The sequence below is a fragment of the Leptinotarsa decemlineata genome, unplaced genomic scaffold (assembly GCF_025532065.1).
Source record: "Leptinotarsa decemlineata unplaced genomic scaffold, Ldec_3_MD MMD2_tig00001393_RagTag_RagTag, whole genome shotgun sequence".
NCBI lineage: Eukaryota > Metazoa > Arthropoda > Insecta > Coleoptera > Chrysomelidae > Leptinotarsa > Leptinotarsa decemlineata.
Genome location: NW_027412562.1, coordinates 5421032 through 5446159, shown reverse-complemented (window position 1 = coordinate 5446159; position 25128 = coordinate 5421032). Strand labels below are relative to the sequence as shown.

Below are 25128 nucleotides of genomic sequence, written 5' to 3'. Positions count from 1 at the left end.
TTTTTTAACATTTGTATAAGAAAAATGTTGATTATTGAAGTCAAGAGTGTTAAAGAAGGAGGAATAAGGTGTAAAGGTGACCTAGTGAATAAATGCTTGTGTTTTTAAATAGTTTATTTAGTGAAAAAGAAGGCTGAAAAGTTGCCCTTTTCTGAACTTTGAAGGGCCGTAACTTTTTAAATAAGGGAGAGCGCCGCTTTTTTCTTTCGGATTCGTAATCTACGCATCAAAATACGTAAGTACAGTCAAAAATTTTTTCAAAATCGCCAGGTGTCCACATAACGAAAATTTACCCTATTATTTTATATTTCATTGTAATTAATATCCTTTTTGCCATATTTTACAAGAACGGATCAACCAATTTCAGTTTTCTAAACGGGGTTGATTGAGGATTTTTAAGATCTTCAAAATGATGTGTTACAAGATAAGAGATGTCATTTAAAATTATTAAGTGGGGGTAGCAAGGGGTAAGGGGGTTAAACCTGAAAAACCACTGGCACTGGTTTTAAACTTCCCCCTTGATATCTAAATTGATGTGTTTTTTGCCTACGGCGAATTCTTTTTGCTAAACGAAGGCACTCTATATATATGCATATATATATATATATATATATATATATATATATATATATATAGATAGAGATTTTATCGAGTGTGTATGATACAAATCAAGAATGAAATAATTCGTGGACACAACACTCAAAAAATAGGGGCAAACCGCGGACACGTGTTTCTGGCTATTGGCCTCATCATATAGCCAGAAACACGTGTCCGCGGTTTGCCCCTATTTTTTGAGTGTTGTGTCCACGAATTATTTCATTCTTGATTTGTATCATACACACTCGATAAAATCTCTATCTGTATTTATATCCTGGACTCGGATGTCACGCAGGTAGCTATAGCTGCCTACGTGGTCATGTTAGATGTATCCTAGGAATTCTAGGTCTTCTAACTGGAACCACAAATGTGCGGTTGGATTCTGTTGTTGACTCCGTGCGTATGTGTAGTTTCCTGCTTTCGGTAAACAAGTGTTGCCCATCTTTACACTTGGCTGCACCGCGCTGATGAGGCCAATAGCCAGAAACACGTGTCCGCGGTTTGCCCCTATTTTTATATATATATTTATATATATATATATATTTATATATATATATTTATTTTATATACAAAAAGGATTTGAAGCTTTATATCTTCTATTAATTATCTGCGAGCGCTCTCGACAGTTGGTAGTACTGTCATCTTCTGGCACTCCTCAAACTGAACTGGTCATCCTGTTGTCTGTCTCTCTATACGGTCAGAGCGTCTTAACTCAGGTATTTCAGGTACATTAGGTAAATTTGCCTGTATTTGTTCTGCATCAGGTACGCGGGCGCTTTGTGAAATATTTTTTGTATATCTAGCGCCCACGCATTTTCCACAATAATACTAGTATTTTTTGATCGTTATTGTTTGAAGCTTATTTGAAAAAAAATATTTTCAACTATTTATGTCGATGTTCTTCAAAAGCGTGTTTTTTAGTTTTTTCAAACTGGGTATGTTTATTTTAAACACAGGTCTTTACAATCCACCAACGCAAGATTTTTTTTTCAGAAATGTGTAAGCTTTTTGCAAGAAATAATTTCGAAAATGACACTACGAAACTTTTATTCGAAAATTACATAGAAGTAAAATATATTTCTGTCATTTTATAGTTTTACAGGTGAAATTCGTCTGCAAAAACTCAATTATGGATTGATTATAACAAAATTGGATAAAACCAGAATGAAAAAAGAGTGTTTCATATAAAAATGCATTTTCATATTTAAATTTTCGTGAAGTTACCAAAAAACACCATATTCTTTCCATATATTTTGTTTTCCACAATTCTTTCTATATATCAAGGTATCAACATCAGCAACTAGGATTCGGAAATTTATTTCAGACGTATCTAAAATTCCTTTTGCCACTTTTTGGAATCTGGATGTCAACACTAACAATTTTTCCACTCCCTTTCTGTTTTTGACTACCTGCAAGTTGAGAAAATGAATCACCAATTTGTATGGACTGTTGATAATGATAATAATTCACTTTAAAAATTGAAATAATAATATAGAAATACACGAAACCGAATGAACAGAAAAACACAGGAACATTAATTAAACAGATGTTGAGTAGGTGAGCTCCATTTTCAAATCAGGGGATAAATCTGTATTAGGTATTCATCGACCAATATCAGTAATGAACAATTTTGCTGAATTATTTTAGCAAATTTTGAAAAATGGACCAGTTTAATTTTTTGAGATAAGTGAGGAACAACCGGGGCCTTGGAAAACTTCGAGAAATGTTCAGCAGTGTTATTGGACTTGACCAAGGCATTTGAGTTCAAAATGAAAAACTCCCCAATAAACTTTATGTAGACGGTATTCGTGAACCGGTTTTTGTTCTGCACAATTATTCGTTTTAGAGAATTCACTATGTTGAAGTGGGTAATAAAAATAAAACCTATCGTAATATTTCAATAGGGGTTCCATAGGAAACAGTTCTATACCTACAGGTCATATCATATGCTGATGATACAGTAATAAATACCCTAAGGAGGCAGACTATTGAAACATGTTTACAAAAATCTGGTTATGATAACCTTCTCATTCCAAAAACAAACTAGTCATCAGCCAGAGAAATAAAAATTAACATACATGTATAAAATGGTGGCATATGAATCTCTCAGAATGCAATTATTGGTTTAGGTGACCATTTGCGATGGTAACATTTAGTAATTATAAAAAATGTTTTTGGTGCTGAATAAATCTGAAATGAGAACTTTACTGAAACTAATATCAGTTAATATACACGGTGAATTTCTGTGTGATTCAGTAGTATTATTGGTCATGATATCATCGATTCATCGTGTTCAAATTCAAAGAGAAATCTAAAGAAATGAACTTTGAATGTTCAAGCCCGTCTCAGATATACCTACACAGTAGGTTGAATGAACTGAAAACAACTACTCCACTGGCTAATACCACGAACGGCATTGGATTATATCCGACATGCGTCAGTGCAGTAGTCACAGAAAATTTTCTGCACATGCAAGTGGCAATACAACTGAAAGAGTCGACCATCAATTTTGGAACAGGCACACTTGCAGATCGGTTTTGGGCTCCTTAGCCACCATCATCACCATCATCGACCTAAAGTCAATGATATTCTATAATAATGTCGGATATAATCCAACGCCGTTCGTGGTATTAGCCAGTGGAGTAGTTGTTTTCTGATAGGCGTCAGTCTATTCAACCTACTGTGTAGGTATATACGAGACGGGCTTGAAGATTCAAAGTTCATTTCTCTAGATTTATTGTTTACTGCATGTCTTCAAGCATAGCCCACTGACTAATAAAAAAGTTTTTTCTCTCTTATTCAGAGGAATCGGGCAAATTTTGGATATGCAGTTGGTTAGTACCTCGTCCACTGAATGAAGTGACATTTTTGATGTTTGCTCCAACTTAAGACGAGGAATGAAATACTCTGAAAGGATTTCGATTTTCAATTATGAAATATCCTTGACTTTAGGTCGATGATGGTCACTATCTTGCACTGACGAGTGGCTAAGGAGCCCGAAACCGGTCTGCAAGTGTGCCCGTTCCAAAATTGAAGGTCGACTCTTTCAGTTGTATTGCCAATTGCATATGCAGGAAATTTTCTGTGAAGATTCCAGCACTGACGCCTGTCGGATATAATCCAACCCCGTGCGTGGTATTAGCCAGGGGAGTAGTTGTTTTCTGATAGGTGTCAGTCCATTCAACCTACTGTGTAGGTATATCCGAGATGGGCTTGAATATTTAAAGTTCACTTCGTTAAGATTTGTTTACTGCATGTATTTAAGCATAGCCCACTGACTAATTAGAAATGAAAGACAAATGTTCTGAGGTTTTTGGGGAACAGTTCTGGCTTTCTACTTCTGCATCTTCTTACAAACGAATGTTGGAATCTTCCAAAGAAAGAAAAAAAGCCATCAAATTCAAAAATCAGGTCTTTACAAAGATGTGTAGATCGTGATCAGGCATCAACTGGAAAAAACCCTTTTGAAATATCTTCTTTCATAAATATAATCTTGAATTACACGAAAGAAAAATACTTTTATACAGTGTCACCATTAAAGTGCGCACCATATGGGAAACTTTTTTTTCGAAAAGTTTCAATGAAGTTTAATTTTGGCACTTGTTTGTTTGTGCTTTAAATTTAACTCAGAATGATGCGGCCAACTGCGACCCACTGACGTTCAGTGTTTGTCAAATTCAACTTTCTTTTTGAAAAAAATTGAAAAAGTGCATTTCTAGATCGAATTTAACAAAAAGTTACTTGAAAAAGTTGTGTCTACGGCAATTTTACATCCATATGCCAAATTTTATGCAACTGGGATGAAGTTAACGTTTTGCTTATTTTTGACAGATATCCCCTTTATTTTGAAAAACAAGTTCGGTTAATTGTCATCAATTCATGTATACATAACAAACTCATCATGGAGTTTAACTTTTCTGATACATTTCCACCTACACGGACATTTTTAGAGAGAAATTAAAAATTTGCTATCAAAATTTTATCATGACTGGTGCAAAGTTTCAATCACTTGGTAATTTTCCTAAACAAACCTTTGATTTCGAAAAAGCAGAGGCAACTAAAAAAAAATGCAAATAATTTCGATAGAATTATTATTATTATTATTATAAATTTTAAACAACAATAATATTATACAAAATACAAATGGGTACAAAAAATTACTTATTGATCTAAATGAGGTTGTCAAACACCTATAGCCTACATTTCAGTATGTCGTCCTCCACGTTCAATACAAATTATGGTCCTTCTACTGACATCTGTAACTGAATTTTCAATAAATCGGGGATTTATATTTGCACAGCACTCGCGAATGGTATTTTCCAGATGTTGTATGTCAGTAAATGGTCTACTTCGGTACACTTTTTGTTTCAGGTAACCCCACAAGAAAAAGTCTAAAGGCGTCAAGTCGGGTGATCTAGGTGGCCAATAATGTTTCCAGTTACGTCCAATAACTTTGCATCTGAACATTTGTTGGAGGGACTGTTTCACAGCAACCATGTGATGTATTGGTGCGCCATCAAGCTGATCCCATGGATCGTATTTAATATTTGAAGGCATATTATCTAAAACTTCACTAACCTCTTCACTAACCGACGGATGATAAATTTTTCCTGAAGAAAAATGGCCCAATTATTTAGTCGTTAAGTATCCCACACCTTACAATAGTTTTAAAGGAATACTGATCACCACATTCAATTGTGAGATTGGGATTTTCTTGGGCCCACTATCGGCAATTTTGAGAACTTACCGTTCCATTTGAAAAGAACGTTGCCTCATCTGTCCATAAAATTTTATATGGAAACTTTACATTTTCTTCTCTTTCTCCTTGAAACCAGAATGAAAACCCCAAATGGACATCAACGTCTCGTTCTTTCAATGTGTTAATAAATTTTGGCTTGTAAGAACAAAATTTATTCTTTAATAAAATTTTTCTAACACTTTTTCTCTTGTAATCGGTATTTTTTATAATATCGGTTATGCTCGTTTGCCCGTGTTCAATAACTTTTAAACAAATGTTAAGTTGGGCCTCCTCATCATATTAACTTGGAGTGTGCTTTTTCTTAAATTGATTTGCTACGGATCCTGTTTTTCTGAATTTCGACATTATCCTTGACACAGTAGGTAGTATGTTGAACATTTTTTCCTGGATGCCGTTCATTAAAAATGTTAGCTACTTGCCGGTATGGTGTATTCTCACCACATATTAAAACTATTTTTATTTTTTCCTGAAGAGACAACACTATTGCAACAATAACTGTTAGAAATTTGACAAGTTAATCAACAACTTGACAGTACCATAGCATGCATTTTGTTTGTCAAGACCTACTTGAAAATTTTATTCAACGTGATTAAGCATCCTTACCGCCCTAGTTAGTGTTTATAAATAATCTGTAAATACTGCATATTGAAATTTCAATGTAATTTCAACTCTAGTAATTTTATTAATACTTATTGCAGTTTTTGAGTTGTGTCTGCTTTTTCAAAATTGAAGGTACTGACGTTTGTTTAAGAAAATAGCCAAGTGATTGAAACTTTGCACCAGTCATGTTAAAATTTTTATAGCACATTTTTTATTTCTCTCTAAAAATGTCCGTATAAGTAAAAATTTATCAGAAAAGTTAAACTCCATGATGAGTTTGTTATGTATACATGAATTGATGACAATTAACCGAACTTGTTTTTTAAAATAAAGGGGATATCTGTCAAAAATTAGCAAAACGTTAACTTTATCCTAGTTGCATAAAATTTGGCATATGGATATAAAATTGTCGTAGACACAACTTTTTCAAGTAACTTTTTGTTAAATTCGATCTTGAAATGCACTTTTTCAATTTTTTCAAAAAAAAGTTGAATTTGACAAACAGTGGGTCGCAGTTGGCCGCATCATTTTAAGTTAAATTTAAAGCACAAACAAGTGCCAAAGTTAAAATTCATTGAAACTCTTCGAAAAAAAAGTTTCCCATATGGTGCGCACTTTAATGGTGACACTGTATAAATACTAAATTATACAAAAAAAACTTCTCTCCATTCAGTTTCTATTCCACATTCGTTATGAAATTGAATCAGATATCATTCACAGGATTCCTACACAATATAGTAAATGAAAGAGGTGAAATTCCACTCACATGAAAAACTGGTATATATCCGATGTTTCGGCATAAGACACTTGCCTTATTGTCTCTTCAGCACCAGTCTTCATAACATAATATAATGAAGCACTCAAATTATTCATGAAATTGGGAATTGATGTCACTAATGACTTTGATCTACTCATGTTTTCGATGATAGTACGTAATGACATTCATTCGCTCAGTTGAATGAATCTCAGCCATAGGAATATTGTTTAAATTGAAAGGGGTATTTTTTCAGGAGTCATCGATAACATGTTTGTAGATTTGACTCATATGTGACACCAGGTCGTAATTTGATTAATGAAGATGCAACAAGGCAAGTATCTCATGCCAAAACATCGGATATATACCAGTGTTCCATGTAAGTTAAATTTTTACTTTTCATTCAGTATATTGTTTAGGAATTCTGTGAATGATATCTGATTGAATTCCATAACGAATGTTTGGAGTACGAACTGAACAGGAAAAAGTGTTTTGTGTAATTCAGTGTTCATATACATTTATTTGTTTGGAAAGTGTTTTTATTTCGTGTATTTCAATGTTCATATGAAATAACTGTTACTAGAGGGGGCTTTTTCTTCCAGTTTGTGTCTGAAAGTTACTCATTTGCATGATCTACGGAATTTTATGAAGAGTCAATTTTTAAAATTCATTTCTTCTTTCCTTTTTATGGAATATTCTCACACTTTTTTGTATAAAGATGGAGGAGTAAAAAGCCAAAATCTCCCGTTCCCAAAATATAATCATTTTTATTGAAATCGTTTGTATCTTTTTCATGAATTGGAAATTAGCTTAAAAAGTTACTGAACATCTGCATCCATTTGCGAAGCGAACAATGAGCCCTCACTGAATTTTGGAAATCCTAAATCCATTGTTTCATTCTATTTTTGATTACGTAACAAGATCCATTATATTTTTCATGTCGGTATTTTGTTAAATACTATCATAATAACTGCAACACCAATTATCTACTCAAAGAATATCGTGAGAAGTCAATTGGTCTCGCAATTAATAATATTTATACAAAAATTTGATGCGTGAAGTCAGTTGAACTGAATCGTAATCACTATTTTATTGTCAGTGGCATTCAGAAGAGATTCGCATTTGAAATTGAAAGTGAATACACTTTCGTGAGGTTCGTATTTGGAAGGAAGCAACAGAAGAAAAAAAAGATGAAAAAGTCGCCCCGCACAGTACCTGGAATTTTGAAAAGAAAATGTGTTGAAACACATGTGCTGAAATGTACCGGGACTAAGAGAGAAAACGCGTTTTTTTGTTAAAAATTGGTTTCATTTATCAACGTAATCTCCATCAAGAGCCACACAATCATTCCAGCGCAGCTTTAATATTTCAATACCACTTTTGTAGAACTATTCTTCTGCCTCAAAAAAGGCTGCAGTTTCAGCAATAACCTATTCTTTCGAGCGGATATTGAGGTCTGTGAACAGAAAAAAGTCGCTGGAGGCCAGACCTAGAGAATACGTTGGATGAGGAAGCAATTCAAAGCCCATTTCATGCAATTTTGCATGACTTGTGACACTTGTGCCATATGCGGTCTTTTCTCTGCAATTTCGGCCTTCAAACGCTCGGATAACGCTATATAATATTCACTATTAACTGGACAATTATTCGCCATCCATCAAGCTCTCCAGTACGATAAGTCAAGTGCATCGGACACTGTCTCAATTATTTCAGACTCTCTCAGTGCCTTACAACTCCTATATATACAGGCTGATTCACGGTGGATGGCACATTAGACGTTTCTGGTGAACCAGACAACGGATCACTTTGAAAATTCAATGTAGGGCATATTCGGACATTCTCTAGCCAACTAAAATATTTTCGGCAATGCGGTGTTGCCGCTTCTATTAGAAAGCAGTAGCAACTTTGATTTTTCAAATGGAACACTCTGTATATAATATTATTTTTGGAATCTCCAACAATTGCCCGACAACTTTTCTTGATATCTCCCTATACCTATCTGTTACCGTTTTCGAAATAAAAATTAATTTCAATTTTTTTCTTCGAAAATCATGACTTCTAAAAATGCCGATATCTTTTAGTTAAGAAGTACTATGATATCGAAATTTGGTTTGGAGTTAGGTGATACTTGGACACTTCCCACACGTCAGCCTAATCTCCGTTACTTCAATACAGGATGGTAAAAAAATACAGTTTTTTCGTTTGCTTGAAAAAGTTGCTGAAATTTGATTATTTTGAATGGAACACCCTGTATATTATTGAAAATTCGGAAAGCTGCTGAAATTTGCTTTCTTTCTATGTATATCATACCTATACCTAACTAGTCAAGTTTCGGACTTATGAACATTTATTTGTGAAAATGTCCCTTCAGAATGGTATTTCCATTCGGTATTTGGTAAGCAGGCCATGATTACTATTTGACAGTAGCGTTGTGACATTCTCCTAATAATATCGACATTTTCGTCACTTCAGAAGTTGCAAATACCTTCAAAACGATGGAACAAAACTATTCAAACGAAGTTCTTATGAATTTGTTTATTATTTTTGGACAGTGTGACAAAATTATCAGCAGAACATGTAGAAAGTTCAATGAAATGTATCCGAATCTACCGCCAATGAACCTCAACCTTAGCATATTTTCACGCATTTCCCGAGTCATCGATAAGAAGTGCTGAAGAAGATTTGGGTATAAAATATTCATCGGTTCAAAGAATCTTGCGAAGACATAAAATGCATGATTATAAATTCACCAAAATTCAAGCAATGAAGCCTCAAGATCCTCAACAGAGAGTAGAATTTTGTGAAATGTTGTTGACACGCATTCAAGAAGATCCACTTTTTTTAAATAAAATTATTTGGACTGATGAATCGAAATTTTCGAGAGAAGGGATTTTCAATAGAAAAAATCGTCATTATTGGTCCAGTGAAAATCCTCACGTCACAAAAGAAGCCGGATTTCAAGAAAAATTTAGTTTTAATGTCTTCTGCATGTTGATGGACAACAAATTGAGGTACGTGATATACGAGGAGTCATTAACATCCAGAAGCTACCTGAATATTTTGGAGAATACTGTAGACAGTTTCGTGAATAATCTGCCACTCGAAGATTATCGAAACTGTTGGTACCAACTAGACGGAGCTCCTGCACATTGCACAAGAGAAGTGAGCGCAGAACTGGATAGACTATTTGACGATCGGTGGATGAGGCGCTTGGGACCATGGAATTGGCCAGCGAGATCACCCGATCTTAATACATTAGATTTTTATTTGTGGGGAATGTTTAAAGAAAAAGTTTACAAAATACCCGTGCGTTCGAGAGATGAATTGTTAGAAAGGATTGCCCAAACATTTGAAGATTTGGATCCCAATGAAATCAGATCTGCCACCACGAAAGCAGTCAACACCCGCATTTTAAAGTGCTTGGAAGTGAACGGCCAGCGATTCGAACATATTTTGAAATATTCCACATGATTGTTTTACTTTTTTATAATTATTCATATCAATATTTCCAATTTCAAGTTTCTTGGTGCTTTTTTAAAGTTTATCCAAACATATTGAAATTGTTCTGAATTCGTATAAATTTCTTGAGGTTCATTGGCGGTAGATTCGGATACATTTCATTGAACTTTCTACATGTTCTGCTGATAATTTTGTCACACTGTCCAAAAATAATAAACAAATTCATAAGAACTTCGTTTGAATAGTTTTGTTCCATCGTTTTGAAGGTATTTGCAACTTCTGAAGTGACGAAAATGTCGATATTATTAGGAGAATGTCACAACGCTACTGTCAAATAGTAATCATGGCCTGCTTACCAAATACCGAATGGAAATACCATTCTGAAGGGACATTTTCACAAATAAATGTTCATAAGTCCGAAACTTGACTAGTTAGGTATAGGTATGATATACATAGAAAGAAAGCAAATTTCAGCAGCTTTCCGAATTTTCAATAATATACAGGGTGTTCCATTTAAAATAATCAAATTTCAGCAACTTTTTCAAGCAAACGAAAAAACTGTATTTTTTTACCACCCTGTATTGAATTAACGGAGATTGGGCTGACGTGTGGGAAGTGTCCAAGTATCACCTAACTCCAAACCAAATTTTGATATCATAGTACTTCTTAACTAAAAGATATCGGCATTTTTAGAAGTCATGATTTTCGAAGAAAAAAATTGAAATTAATTTTCATTTCGAAAACGGTAACAGATAGGTATAGGGAAATATCAAGAAAAGTTGTCGGGCAATCGTTGGAGATTCCAAAAATAATATTATATACAGAGTGTTCCATTTGAAAAATCAAAGTTGCTACTGCTTTCTAATAGAAGCGGCAACACCGCATTGTCGAAAATATTTTAGTTGGCTAGAGAATGTCCGAATATGCCCTACATTAAATTTTCAAAGTGATCCGTTGTCTGGTTCACCAGAAACGTCTAATGTGCCATCCACCGTGAATCAGCCTATATATATATATATATATATATATATATATATATATATATATATATATATATATATATATATATATATATACACAGGGTATTCCATATTCGATGGTCTATTAGACGTATCTAGAGAACAAAAAAAGATGAGATTCTCAAATTTTGGTTACCGATGTAGATGGCTGTGATATATCCTTTGGAAATATTTTCATCGCCGCATTGTTGCCACATCTACATGTAACAGACATCAACTTGGAAATTTCAAATGGAACACCCTATATATTATATCATTTTTGAATTCTGCATCGAAATCCAAGTTACTTTTCTGAACCGTGTTCTGTACCTATCTCTCACCGTTTTTAAAATAATAATCATTTTGTATTTTTTTTTGTAAAAACATGGTATTTTTAATATTTAATATCGCATGAATTAACTGATACATTGAACTCAAATTCTGGCAACATTGAGATAAGGTATAGTGGTCATTATTTCAGAACGAAACTCAAATCTCATTTTATACAGAGTGTCTGAAAATTACTTCTCAATTTGCATCTTTGAAAAACAACCATAACTATTTTGTTTCAAATGGAACACCTGTATATTATTCAATTTTCGAATTCAGGCAACCAATGTAAACAACTTTGATCAACTATGTCCTATACCTATCTCTGACCGTTTATAAGATATGAATTGTTCTATAATTTTTTTGCTTCTATACAAATATAACATTTCGATTACAAAAGTCGGGGAAAAATGTATTTATTGAACACATTGAATAATGAATAATAACTTTATATCAGTTTAGAAACGTTTAATGGAATACATGAATGAAATTTCATATTGGGTGAATGACAAACATTTCTATTTTGACCGAAGAACGAACACTTTCCAAAATTAAATTGATAACAAAATAAATCTACACTAAGAAATAAGGGATAATATTGTGAAACTAGCTTCGCAATTATTTGACATTTGATACTGACATGACAAAAATTCACTAGCTCAGGTGCTTGAAATGCTGACTATTCGCTTATAAACATCGATGGATTGATGATTGTATTATGTGATCAGTCGTGGCTCTGCGGATTTCCGACGGGTCGATTTCCTCGAAGGCACATCTAACCCAATCTTTTAGTTCCTGTTTCGTATTGATAAGTGTTCTATATATCTTTCCTTAGATTTTTCCCCACAGTCAGATCTGGTGATACCAACAATTCCGATACAAGTTCAGGGGCAAATTGTCTAAAAAATCACGCATAATCGATCTCAGAATATCTAAATATTTTTCGGAATTCAACTCCTCTCCATAAATGCAAATAGAAACTTTATCATCCGTGAGCATACAAAAAAACATTAAAACAGACTTTTTGTTGAAATTCCCTTTGTCTAATGAAATGGGGATTTTCTGAAGCCCAGAAGTGTTAGGAATCACACGTTGAAAGGTAAGACCTCGTTAATCCTTACCTCGCACAAGTTTCGACTTCTAAGGGTTGTCGTTCGTAGGGGTCCGACAGCTGGTTAACGGAAAATCAGATTTCGAAGCTTGACTATTCCCTCACGTGAAATAAATTATTATGAAACGAGTTTAGGATTTTAAGAGTTTGAATAATTATTATTATCCATCTTCACTATTCAATATGACAGTCGAACTATTCAAACAGGTTATTGTCAAATCCATTATTTTATTTTTTAAATCAGACTTCGATCATGATACACCTCGATCATGATCCTTGCCGAAATTCAGTTGCCAAATTGAAAATTAATGTTTAAATCAAAACTCTTTTGATATTCGAGTAGTATATTGGAAATAGAAAAAGATTCACCATATGTATTGAATTTTTCAGACTGATTTAATAATATTCAAAAGTATTTCTTGTGTATTAGGCACTTGATTTTTAATTTTATTGGAAATTTTATGCTTGCATAGGAGAATTTTTTTTAGAAATAGTTCATATATCATGAACGGTCAGTTATAGGTATAGAACATAGTTGATCAAAGTTGTTCACATTGGTTGCCTGAATTCGAAAATTGAATAACATACAGGGTGTTCTATTTGAAAAAAAATAGTTATGGTCGTTTTTCAAAGATACAAATTGAGACGTATTTTTCAGACACTCTGTATAAAATAAGATTTGAGTTTCGTTCTGAAATAATGACCACCATACCTTATCTCAATGTTGCCAGAATTTGAGTTCAATGTATCAGTTAATTCATGCGGTATTAAATATTAAAAATAACATGTTTTTGCCAAAAAAAAATTAAAAAACGATTATTATTTTAAAAACGATGAGAGATAGGTATAGAACATGGTTCACAAAAGTGACTTGGATTCAAAAATGATATATTATATAGGGTGTTCCATTTGAAATTTCCAAGTTGATGTCTGTTACATGTAGATTTGGCAACAATGCGGCGATGGGAATATTTTCAAACTATAGATCACAACCATCTACATTGGTTACCAAAATTTGAAACTCTCATCTTTTTTTGTTCTCTAGATACGTCTAATAGACCATCGAATATGGAATACCCTGTGTATATATATCAAACACCCCATTGGTATACTTATCCAACCACAATTTTTCGAACTGCAATCGCTCAAGAAGAAAATCATCCTACTTTGGGTTCCTTCGCATGTGTGGATTATTGGAAACGAGAGTGCTGACTTTTATGCTCGTGAAGCGATTGATAATCCGAACCAAGGAACAACAAGGTATAGCCCTCATACCGACTTGAAACAATACTTCAAAAGTTTATTGTTGAGTAAGTGGAACATTGAATGGCAGAGTACCCCATCCAAACTGAGAGAATGGAAACCCAAAGTCGGACCATGGAACTATGGAACACTGAAACGAAGGGAACAAGTTATAATCACCATTCTTCGATCAGGACACTCCAAACTAACCCATGAATACTTGATATCTCTAGCAGATCAACCACAGTGCCACATTTGTGAAGTTGTACTAATAATACATTTTTCATTTCATTTTTCAATTAGAAAGGGAAATGTGCAAAATATCGACGGAATCGCAGGAAACCTTGAGTTATTTTAAATTATTTAAGTGCTCTGAACTTATCTAACGAAATATAATGTTGTAATCAATATAGTTACTGCTTGTAAATATTTTTTCCGCTGCTAATAACCATAAGGTTGATGCGGTTATTTTCAAATAAAAAAAAATTCACTATTGATGGCATTTTCCTTCTCAATATAGTCGATGGATATTACATCACGCACATCCCAAAATACCGAGGCCATAACCTTTCCAGCCAATTGTTGTGCTTTCGGGCACTTTGGACAAGGTTCACCAGTTGCTCGCGACCAGTTGGTCAACAGTGAGCTCGCGCAGCATTCACTTTCAACCGAGCTTTCTCATGGTCAAATGCTTATGCAATTTAAGGCCAACACGTTCTTTTGATATCTTCACAATATCAGCTAACTCACGCTACTTCACTTTTCGATCATTCAAAACCATTTGTGGATTTTTTTTGTTCTCTAGTGTTACTGCCTCATTTGAATGTCCACTGCATTCTGCATCATTGCTGTCTCAACGACTACGTTTGAAGTCAGCAAACCAACGTTAATTGTTGTTTCTGATAGAGCAAAGTTCTTATAACACTTTCCAACCCATTGCTTTGCTTGAACGGTATTTTTTCCCATCCAGAAGCACAAAATTGTTTTTGATCCATTGTCTCGAAAATAAAAGAAGTGATATTCTTAGCACTGTAACTTAAAAATGAGTAAAATATCATGAAATCTCAACAGCTTCCTCTTGAAGGTTACTACTGTTGGAATTGTTTATTATAATATATCGATGTTAATATTTTATCTCCCTATAGGAATAATTTTGTTTTATGTTTTTGGTAACTATTGTATAGAGTAGAGTTCAGTTGTTGAAAGTATTAATAAAAGTCATTTAGAGAAAAGTCAAAACCTATTTCTGAAACGATTAAATAATAAGAATCCATCCCATTTACAATAACTACTAACTGAAATAGCAGTGAATGAAATGTTTATGAGATAAATTCACAACATAATTGTGTAGGTACGTCAAGACAGGTGTAGATATAAAATTATGTATGAAATTTGTAAAACTATGTAGAAACGGAAGTAGTGAATACACTGTAAAAATGACATAATGCTAGAAACTAGGCTTTATGTAAGGTAATACGTTAAATAGACAGAACTAAATATTAAGTCCATATATGGGAAAAACATCTTCAATATTGTAAAGTGGATTTACAAGAAGTGATTTTTTTTAGTAGTAGTGTTTCAATTCTTTTGTAGTAAATGTCTTCCAATCCACTGGTATAAGGTTATATAGTTTAATTGGTAGATAAGTCAGTCTGCTTCATTGTTTTAGTTTAGTTCACTCGAGGTAGTCTGTACAATTCTTTATTGCGGGTATTGTACTTAAATTTCACTCCCCGTAGTGATCGCATTTTTGTTTTGGTGAATCCACAAGATGGCATCTGTGATATATATATATATATATATATATATATATATATATATATATATATATATATATATATATATATATATATATATATACATGGAAGTGTTAAAAGTTGCATTTTGATGAACAATGGTTTGGCATGTTCCCTTGATCCAGCCTTAGCCATAGTTCTAACAATTTTTTTGTGATTTATTAGTAACTGGTGGCACGCTGAGCTTGTACCCCATAATAGAATCCCATACATTAAGTGGCAGTGAACCATACCGTAGTATACAGTTTTCAGCACTTCAATTGATACTATTTCTTTGAGATTTCTAAATAAAAATTGACTTCTGGACAACTTTTTTTGCAATTCCTGAATGTGTTCTTTCTAGTTCCGGTTGGAATCTATGTGAAATCCTAGTATTTTGACCGATGAATCATTTGCTGTTTTTTTTTGAGAAAGTTATTTTTCAAGTTTTATTTTCATTCAAAGATAAAATATTTGCGTTAAAATAAGCTTCACCTCGTGACAGTGTTGAGTCGTCTGCGTACATAAATACATCTGCGATGTCTAAGAAAATTGACAGATCATTCATATAGATTATAAACAATAGTGGCCCTAGGAGTGAACCCTGAGGCACACCATGTTTGATTTGTATGGTCCTGGAAGTCACATTATTGTAGTATATGTATTGTTGTCTGTCCGTAATGAATGTTTCAGTGAGTCGAAGAGCTGGTCCACGTATCCCGTATTTATGGAGCTTTTCTAATGGGATGCCATGTGAGGCACTGTCGAAGGCTTTCGACAAGTCGCATAGGATTGCACGTGTATGTACTCCTACGTCTGGATTTTTTGCTATTAAGTGAACTATCTTAGAACAGCTTGTCAGGTTGATCTCAGCGATCGAAATCCATGTTGGTGGTCATTGACATGCTTTCCGTTTTCCAAAAAGCTTGTTATTCTGTCTTTGATAATTACTTCAATTATTTTTGATATTATTGGGGCAATTGTTATATATCTATAATTATCACAGTTATTTATATTACCTTTTTTCATAATTGGGGTTGCTCTACACAGTTTCAGATGTAATGGAAATTCTCCCTTCTCCATGCATGTATTAACTAGGTGTGCGAGTGGTGTGCTTGGGATTTCCGGTATGAGTTTGATTATTTTGGAGCTTATGTTATATGCATCCGTAGCTGAACTATTTTCGAGTGTTTTTATCATACTTGTTATTCCTTTTTCATTTGTGGGACTCAAGAATACTGAATCTTTCACAGTTATTTTAACGAGATCATCCCAGATTCATCCGTGAGGTGCATTTGTTTAATAATGTTATCGATCATTGTGGAGCTGAATTCACAGAAATCATTTGCAGTAAGGCAGGTATCGTGGTTGTTACTTTTACCTGACTTACGATCTTCCAAACTGTTTTTGCCGAGTTCTTACTGTTTGTGATAACGTTATCATACATACTCCTTTTTGCTTTCTTCACATTTTCTGTATAATTTTTTTGTTTGGTTTGATACATACGTTTTATTTCGGAGTCTCCTGTGTTAATATATTGGCGTTTTATTCGTCTTACATCCTCCCTCATAACTTTCAGTTCCTCAGTATACCACTTTGGTTTTAGAGCTTTTTGATTTATATTTCACAAAGAAAAAGCTGTTTCTGTGGAATATGTGATATGCTCACATATAAATTCAGAGAGGATGTCTGGATCGTTAGTTAAATAGTAGCTTGACCAACCTATTCTGTTTATACATTGTACAAATTCAGCTCTACCCAATTCACTAATATGTCTAATTTGTTTGTCCTGGTTCGAACTATTTTTTATCTCGATTTCGATAAATTGACCATAGTGGTCAGAAATATCTTCCTTAACAATTCCAATTTTTTTATAGTTGAAGTTAGTGCATATGTTGTCAATACATATGGAAGAATATTGGGTAACTCTCGTTGGTTCACATAAAAGAGTTTCAAAGTTATAAGAAAGGAGGGTATTATTGAGACTGTTTTTTTCTTTGTTGTCTGCAAGAAAATTGACATTAAAATCTCCTTCTAGAATAATTTTTGGGTATTTTCTAGTGAGGAATTCTATCAGATTATCCAGAGTATTTAAAAATATATCGAAGTTGCCACGGTTCGATCTATAGATTGTTACTATGGCAGTGTTTTGAATAAGTATAGCTGTGAACTCAGCGTCCAATTACTTTGATTTCCACAGCGAATAGATTTTCTTGTATAGAAATTGCAACACTTCCATGTTCAAATTTCTATCTGCAGAAATAATTTACCAAGTTGTAATTACTTATTCCGGCGGACTGAAGCTGTCCATTTGTCAGCCATATTTCACTAAAGCATGTCACACAGTACGGATTGTCTGATAAGTCATCTAGTTTGTTACGAAGACACTGTATATTGAGATGAAAGATACTTAAGTTTGAGTCCCTTGTTCTGGTGGTGTCACTTAGTTTGAGGTTTCTGTTGTCAGAAGTATCCTTATATTGTTTCGAATCTAGCCAGATTTGATAGGTAGATGGGATGCTTTCGGCTCTATTCATAAAAAAGTTCTTGATTGATGAACTTCTTCGTCATCTCGTTGATCATCCAGAAAGTGTTGTCCTATCTTGAAATTGAAGCGATTGTATAGTATCTTCCTGGGCCAAAAGTTTGGTTCATATACCATTTCTATGAGGTGGGGCTACACTCCAATCATGAATGACTGGTTATCCTTTCGAGTGTTTTGTGTTTTCAGTTTTTTGATGTACATATTATCTGTTTTTGTATGTTCTTTGATATACTTCTCTATGTTTTTCTCGTTAACTGTGTCAAACAGCCATATCATTTTGTTTTTCTTTTTCTCTTTTCTGCTCAGTTTGAATTTGCATTATTTTAGGTGCAATCTGATCAATTTTGAAAGTTGGATCACCCTGTAGTTGGGAATTTCCTGTTACGAGTTGTTCTTAGTTACCTCTGATTCATTGATAGGGTTTTGTTTGTGATGCGTTTTGCAGCTGGGCTTTTTTACTAGTGGGTCCTCTTTTTCAGCTATTTGGCTGGTGTTTTTTATTGGCCTTGATGGGATGTGGATATATTGTTCTAATTTATTTTCAAGGAATGCGATTTTGTCATTCATCAATGAGATGACTGTCTCTTTGTCACTTATGATTGTATCTTTATCCCGGATTATAGATCTTAGAAGTTTGTTTTCCTCTTTGAGAAATATTTCCTCTGTTATGATTGGATCACTGTGACTAATTCGATTGCCTTGATTTGGATTTTCTGCCGAGTGTTTGCAATCTCCTTTTTTTGTATCATTTGCTTGTCTGAGACAAGCAGGATGAAACATTTCTTCACATTTATTACACTTTACTTTGTTCACGACTTTTTTTTGACAATGTTTACACGTATATTCACTATTTTCTTTGGAGTGAAGTGACAGTGAACTTGTACCTGTCGCCATAGTATTTTAATATGAAAGTCGGCATTTGGAGTCAATTACAACAGAAACAACAACCCTAGGTGTATGATCATTGTTGAAGGTAAGCCTGAATTAGGATAGATCCATCCAAAGAATTGAACATTTTTTAGTTTAGATTATATGAAAACAGTAGATCAATCATTCTATTTTAGGATAATATTTACCTTCATTCCGCTAACAAACTGTAAAGTGATCGGATTATCAGCGACAATGTCCGTACTTCTCCAATCACCATAATCTCCTCTGATATTGAAGCATGCAATTTTTATGTCGCTCATCAACCCGAAAAACAGAACTCCATCCTTATTGATAGCTTCGGCAGCACTTTGGGTCCTTCTATCTAGACGGTAAGTCTGAAACAAAAGATGTTATAATTTTATCACAATGTGTGTATTTTTTTAAAAGACAAAAACACAAGCACTACAGGAAAATCTTTAAGGCGCTCTTATAGCGCTGCCTGTGCAAAAATAGTGATTCACATTGGATTTGAATTGCTGGAGATTGAATCCATTTGATAAAACGTTCTCAGGAAGTTTATTCCACATAAATGCAGTTCTCCAAATGAAATAATTCTTGAACAATGAAGTTCGTGGTGTGTGATAACTGTTATCACCCGAAGACTATTGTGGATACTAATACTCGAAACGTCGTGACGTAACTTGGTTTGGAATCTTTCAATTTTTATTTTTATTTTTCATTTTTGTAAATAATATTTTTTAATTTTCAGCTTTTATTATTATTTCAATTTTTTATTTTCTGGTTGTAGCTTGTATGTTATATCCTTGTAATTTCAGTTTTTTGTTTTAATAAAATTGTTGTTTTCAGTTAATCTGGGGATTTCAAATCAATTTATATTATATTGGACTATGGAAGTCCGAACTGATGAAATACAAAACATTTTATTGAATTTTGTGAATTTCGTGTTATTAAACACATTATATTTCAGCTTGAAGTAAAATAAGCCGATTAAATACTAGACAAAAAAAATAAGAAAAATAGATAAAATCTTGGACAAATATTACACGTTCTATAAGAGTAAACTATCAATATACAAAAAGATAAAATCTTAGACAATACGGATAAGATTATGCTACTTACATTACAGTATAACACAACTTTGGGATGAATATGACTAAGACTAACTCATTTCACTCAAAAAGATTTTTTAAAAATTGTCTATCTGTTTCGAGAATGTGTTTCCTTATTTGATTTTTGAAACCTATTGGTATGGAATAAGATTTTTTTTTGTGAGGTACAGTGTTATATAATCTAGTTGCCATGAAAAAATATTCTCTTTGTGAAATTGACTTTTTTAACAGTAGGACGCTATGTCATGTGGTATAGTCGTGGTTTCGTGATGATGCTTTATTTTTGCTGAAATAATACTTCACGTTTGTACAATAGTAATATAATTGTTTCATATCCATTACTTCTCACTCTTTATACAGAAGATCTGACAAAAAACGTGAATTTCTAGACATGATCAACTTCATGGATCTCCTTTGTAATACCTCTAAGGAATTGAGGTGTACACGCAGAGCTGATTCCATGCTGTTATACCACATCTCAAATAGCTCCCCACTGGGGAACTATATATTTGTTTAAGTTCTTTGTGAGGTAAGTAATTTTTCTAGGAACGGAAGTTGTGTTAGGTTAGGTGTTAGGTTAGGTTAGGTTAGGTTAGGTTAGGTTAGGTTAGGTTAGGTTAGGTTAGGTTAGGTTAGGTTAGGTTAGGTTAGGTTAGGTTAGGTTAGGTTAGGTTAGGTTAGGTTAGGTTAGGTTAGGTTAGGTTAGGTTAGGTTAGGTGTTAGGAATCACACGTTAAAAGCCAGGACCTCGTAAGTCCTTAGCTCGCACAAGTTTTTCAACTTCTGAAAGTTGTCGTTCGTATGGGGAAGACAGCTCATCAACGGGAAAACAGATTTTGAACAGATTTTAAACAGATTTAAATAGGTTATAAATGAGTTTATCCTTTTCTTTAGCCATTTTTCAAAGATTTTTGACAAATGGGTGAAAAGCGAGATTGGTCTATAGTTTGTGATTTCAGTTTTATCTCCTTTTTTATGGATAGGAGTCACTACTGCAGTTTTGACTGTGTCGGGCTACACACCAAGTGATATACAATTATTAATAATAAAAACTAAAAGATCTAGTATATAATGGGATATTGATTTCAGCAGTTCTGCTTTAATTTCGTCTTTTTCTACCGCCTTTTTTTTGAGATTGCAGATTAAAGAGTTTACTTCAATTTTGTCAGTTACACGGAAAAAAAGATTCGTTGAATGAAAGAAAATTCACTTCATTCAAAGAAATAAAAGTGTCATATATGCACGACAAAATATTTTGTTGATGCAAGTAAAAAGAATTCTTGACTCCTAACTATTTCTTCAAGCATATGTTCATTGTATCAAACAAATATTTGATTGAAACAATCACATCCATTAGTTATTTCAATTCAAAGAAGAATTGAATTCAAGTAATATTTTGTCTAATTGATAGCGAGAATGATTTATAGTAATTCGAATATTCTATTGAACAAACAAAATTTAAAGATGAGTGAAATAGTGGATCTGATTGAAATAATCAAATGTATTTTCTATTTGAGTAAGAGTTATGTTGAAGAAACATGATATATCTGCAGGATGATGAAGAAATTTGCTTGTTTTGATAATGGGAAAATTTCCACTAAAGTAATGATTTTGTTGAACAAATAATGAATAGTAGTTGAACGAACAATGTTTATACCTCATTGTGAGTATCTTGCTGATACAGTTAAGCATTTCGAAAGTTCAAAATAAGTATGAATAATGATGAACTAAATGAAATAAAGATACAAATCAAAATCCTTACCTCTTGTTTGAATTTGGTTATGGATTCAATTAACCAAATATACTAATTTGGGTACCAGCATCTCGTTGGTAGTAATGGAGTTTCAGATCAGTTCTACTGAAAATTACTTTTCTCTTCTCTAAAACTTCAATATGTTTTTTAAGTTTATAGATAAAAAACATTACGTATAGTTTTAGTATATTGAGAAAAGTACTTTTCGGCAGAATCAGAAATACAGAGTCAGTGATTGAATTTACATGAATCTCCAATCAAAATAGATCAAGTTATTGAATTATTGTGGGAATATATTATAGTTTGTTCAACAAGCCGATTTCTTAATACATGAAATACACTTTGTATCATTTTCTCAACTGGATTATTGATCTACTTACGTACCACAATTTTTTAATCAGCTGCTGATGGGAGTCTTGCAGATAATATTTCATATTCAATAATAATTATGTAAATGCCATGCCAAATTGTTCAACATGAGAATGAGCAAAATATAAATAAAAATCGAGAAATTTTAGTAACAAATTTATTCAAACAATTAATAAATTATAATAGACTTCTACAAATATTTAAATAAAAATATAAACTTTTTACAAATGGTTAATCCTAATCTAAAACATTAACATATTTCATTATTTATTATTATTATTGGTGATATCTACTAAAAAACAATTAGAGTTGATTTCGAAACCTTTCACTGAAGTAATGTTCTAAAATGAAAGAAAACAGAGATTAGTGATTGTCTACATTTTCCCAATAATACTATTGGATTAATTTCTACTAACTAGCTTGGATATCATCTTATAGAAATATAAAAATATATTTATTTTTTTTGTGTACAAATCCAATTTAACAAACGGAGATACTCTTATTTTTTGATAATAGGAAAAAACAATGAAGTACTTCATCACAGAAAAATTTGATTAGAAATATGACTGTGATGACAACATTTACCTAGCTCTCTAATCATAACTTCCAGGCCTTCAAATCTACTAAATTTGAGAAGTCTAGCATTTAATTACTTAGGTACAGACCTGAATAATAATAAGTATCTACAGCAAATCGCAAAAATATATAGTTATTTGAGAAAACTGAATGTTTTTAATTGTAAAGTTATACATATTTATTATTAAATTTATGAATGAAATACATACCTCTGTTATACATGATTCTTAATTTATTCCATAAATTGCTTCCTTGATTGAATATTTTTCTTTTGCCAATTGGGGGAGTCATTTCTTTCATTTCTTCATCAGTGAGCCTTTTAGCTATGTCTAGGGTTACATCATTTTCTGTTTGAAAAGTATGTGTTTTAAGTATATTAGTAGGAGATAAAGAATATATGTATTTTTTTACCTTTAAAAATGCCAATCAGGTCATTTAATCCCAAGTTATTAAGAAATTCCTCCATGTCTGAAAATAAAAGAGATTATATTGCATGTTTTGAGTTCGTGCAGTTTTGTTGGATGTCATCATTTCTGTAAATATGTTACAAATAACTTTCCTTTTTCGGTATTACTGATTTTAATAAAGTAATACAAAAGAAAACTGTGATTATTTCACAATGTTCTTTGAAAGAAAAATCTTAAAAAGAGGTTCCTTCAAGGATTCAGTATATACTATCATGATGAAAATGAAATCATTGTTTACGGCACCATTCGATTATTTATGATGTAAGAAATTTACAATTCAAAATAAAGGTACAGCTCTTCGCCGACATTGTATACCTACACCTATTTCTGTGGCAAACACCTCAACTGTATTTACTCTGAAAATGTCCAATTCCTTCGTATCCAAAGATCAAAGGTCAACTAGGTACCCAGTGTATGCATACCTACCTACCTCTCAATGATAATCATTTCACTCGACAACTTCTACTTTCTTAAAAACAAAATTGAAAACATGGAAGCTTTCTTTCAGTCATTACATTAAACAATAAGAACTTCAAGCCACTTTAATATTCAATTCAATTTTTCAAACCAACAAATAATAAAAATATTGAAATGAAATTATCCATAATCTTGAAATTATTTCCAAAATTAGTTAAAGGTATTGATATGTATTGTTGAAGTGAATATAAATATTCAGTTGATTCAATTATATATTAGTGTCAAAATAGCACCCCATAGTGTTTAACTGAATTGGAAAGTTTTCATTCAACAGATGTACTTTTGATTTGATGAAATTATATTGTTTGACTCAACCGAATTATTTTGAGAACTCAATAAATGTTATTCTTGAAATGATCCACAATTCATTTGACTAAGTAAAAGATATCTTGAATTGAAATATTAGAGAAATCAAAATGAGAATTTCATTTTGTCTCCGCAAAATTATCATCTAATCGATACAATACACACGTCGTTTGGAATGAATGATATTTAATCAAAGTGATGAAATAAATTAGACTAAATAAATTTCTTTGAAGTAACAAATCTTTTTTTTCCGTGTAGACTTGAAACAGAAGAGTTTGGTAAAATGTTTTTTCTACACCCGTACTCTAACAATACACTCATATGACCATAATCCGTTTCATAATGATATCCATTATGATACAGATTTTTTATAACGATACAGATTATCAACCAATAGAAACCCATAATTTTTCAATCAAGAATCCTGTTTCTTTGTTTGTCCTAGATTCTAACCTAAGTAACTAATTGCTTTATTTGTCAAAATCAGTTTTCATATTACCTACCTATATTATCAAAATGTCTGAAAACAGCGATATAGAAGGAATACCATCGACTCCAATATTTTTAAAAGATGAGATTAATTACAGTTGTTATATTCAATATAAATATAATTAGAATCTTTATAGTTTTCATATATCCATGATAATACCATTAAGTTTGTGTTTTTTTTTAAATAAGAGTTAATTACTGTAAATGTGTTCAATTACAAATATTTATTTATCGGGTTTAGAAAAAATAGCGTATGCAACTCTCATGTAATGGTTATTAATACACTCGCATATACCATACAAAACTCGCCTTCGGCTCGTTTCGTATCCCGGTTAATGCTCGTGTCTTAATAACCATCATTACATGATCGTTGCATAATATACTATTGATTGAAAACGAGGTTATTATTTTTGACTATTTTATTTGCCAATTTCTTTCCAATACATACGAAATTATCGTTGAATTCATTGGCTATGTCTCTGTTATTTGCTGGGAGTACTCCCTGATCATTTCTTATTGGT

General features: G+C 32.6%; 1 protein-coding gene across 1 annotated transcript in view; it reads right to left on the bottom strand.

The window, feature by feature from the left end:
• Nucleotides 1-1627: 1627 nt before the first annotated feature.
• Nucleotides 1628-25128, bottom strand: part of LOC111515800 (major royal jelly protein 9) — a 68776-nt gene continuing 45275 nt past the window's right edge. Inside the window, exons 7-8 of the mRNA XM_074175886.1 lie at nt 19247-19435; nt 1628-2006 (exon numbers count right to left, since the gene is read on the bottom strand). Coding sequence (XP_074031987.1) covers nt 1818-2006; nt 19247-19435 — 378 coding nt within the window. The 3' untranslated portion in view covers nt 1628-1817. The remainder of the gene's footprint in view (nt 2007-19246; nt 19436-25128) is intronic.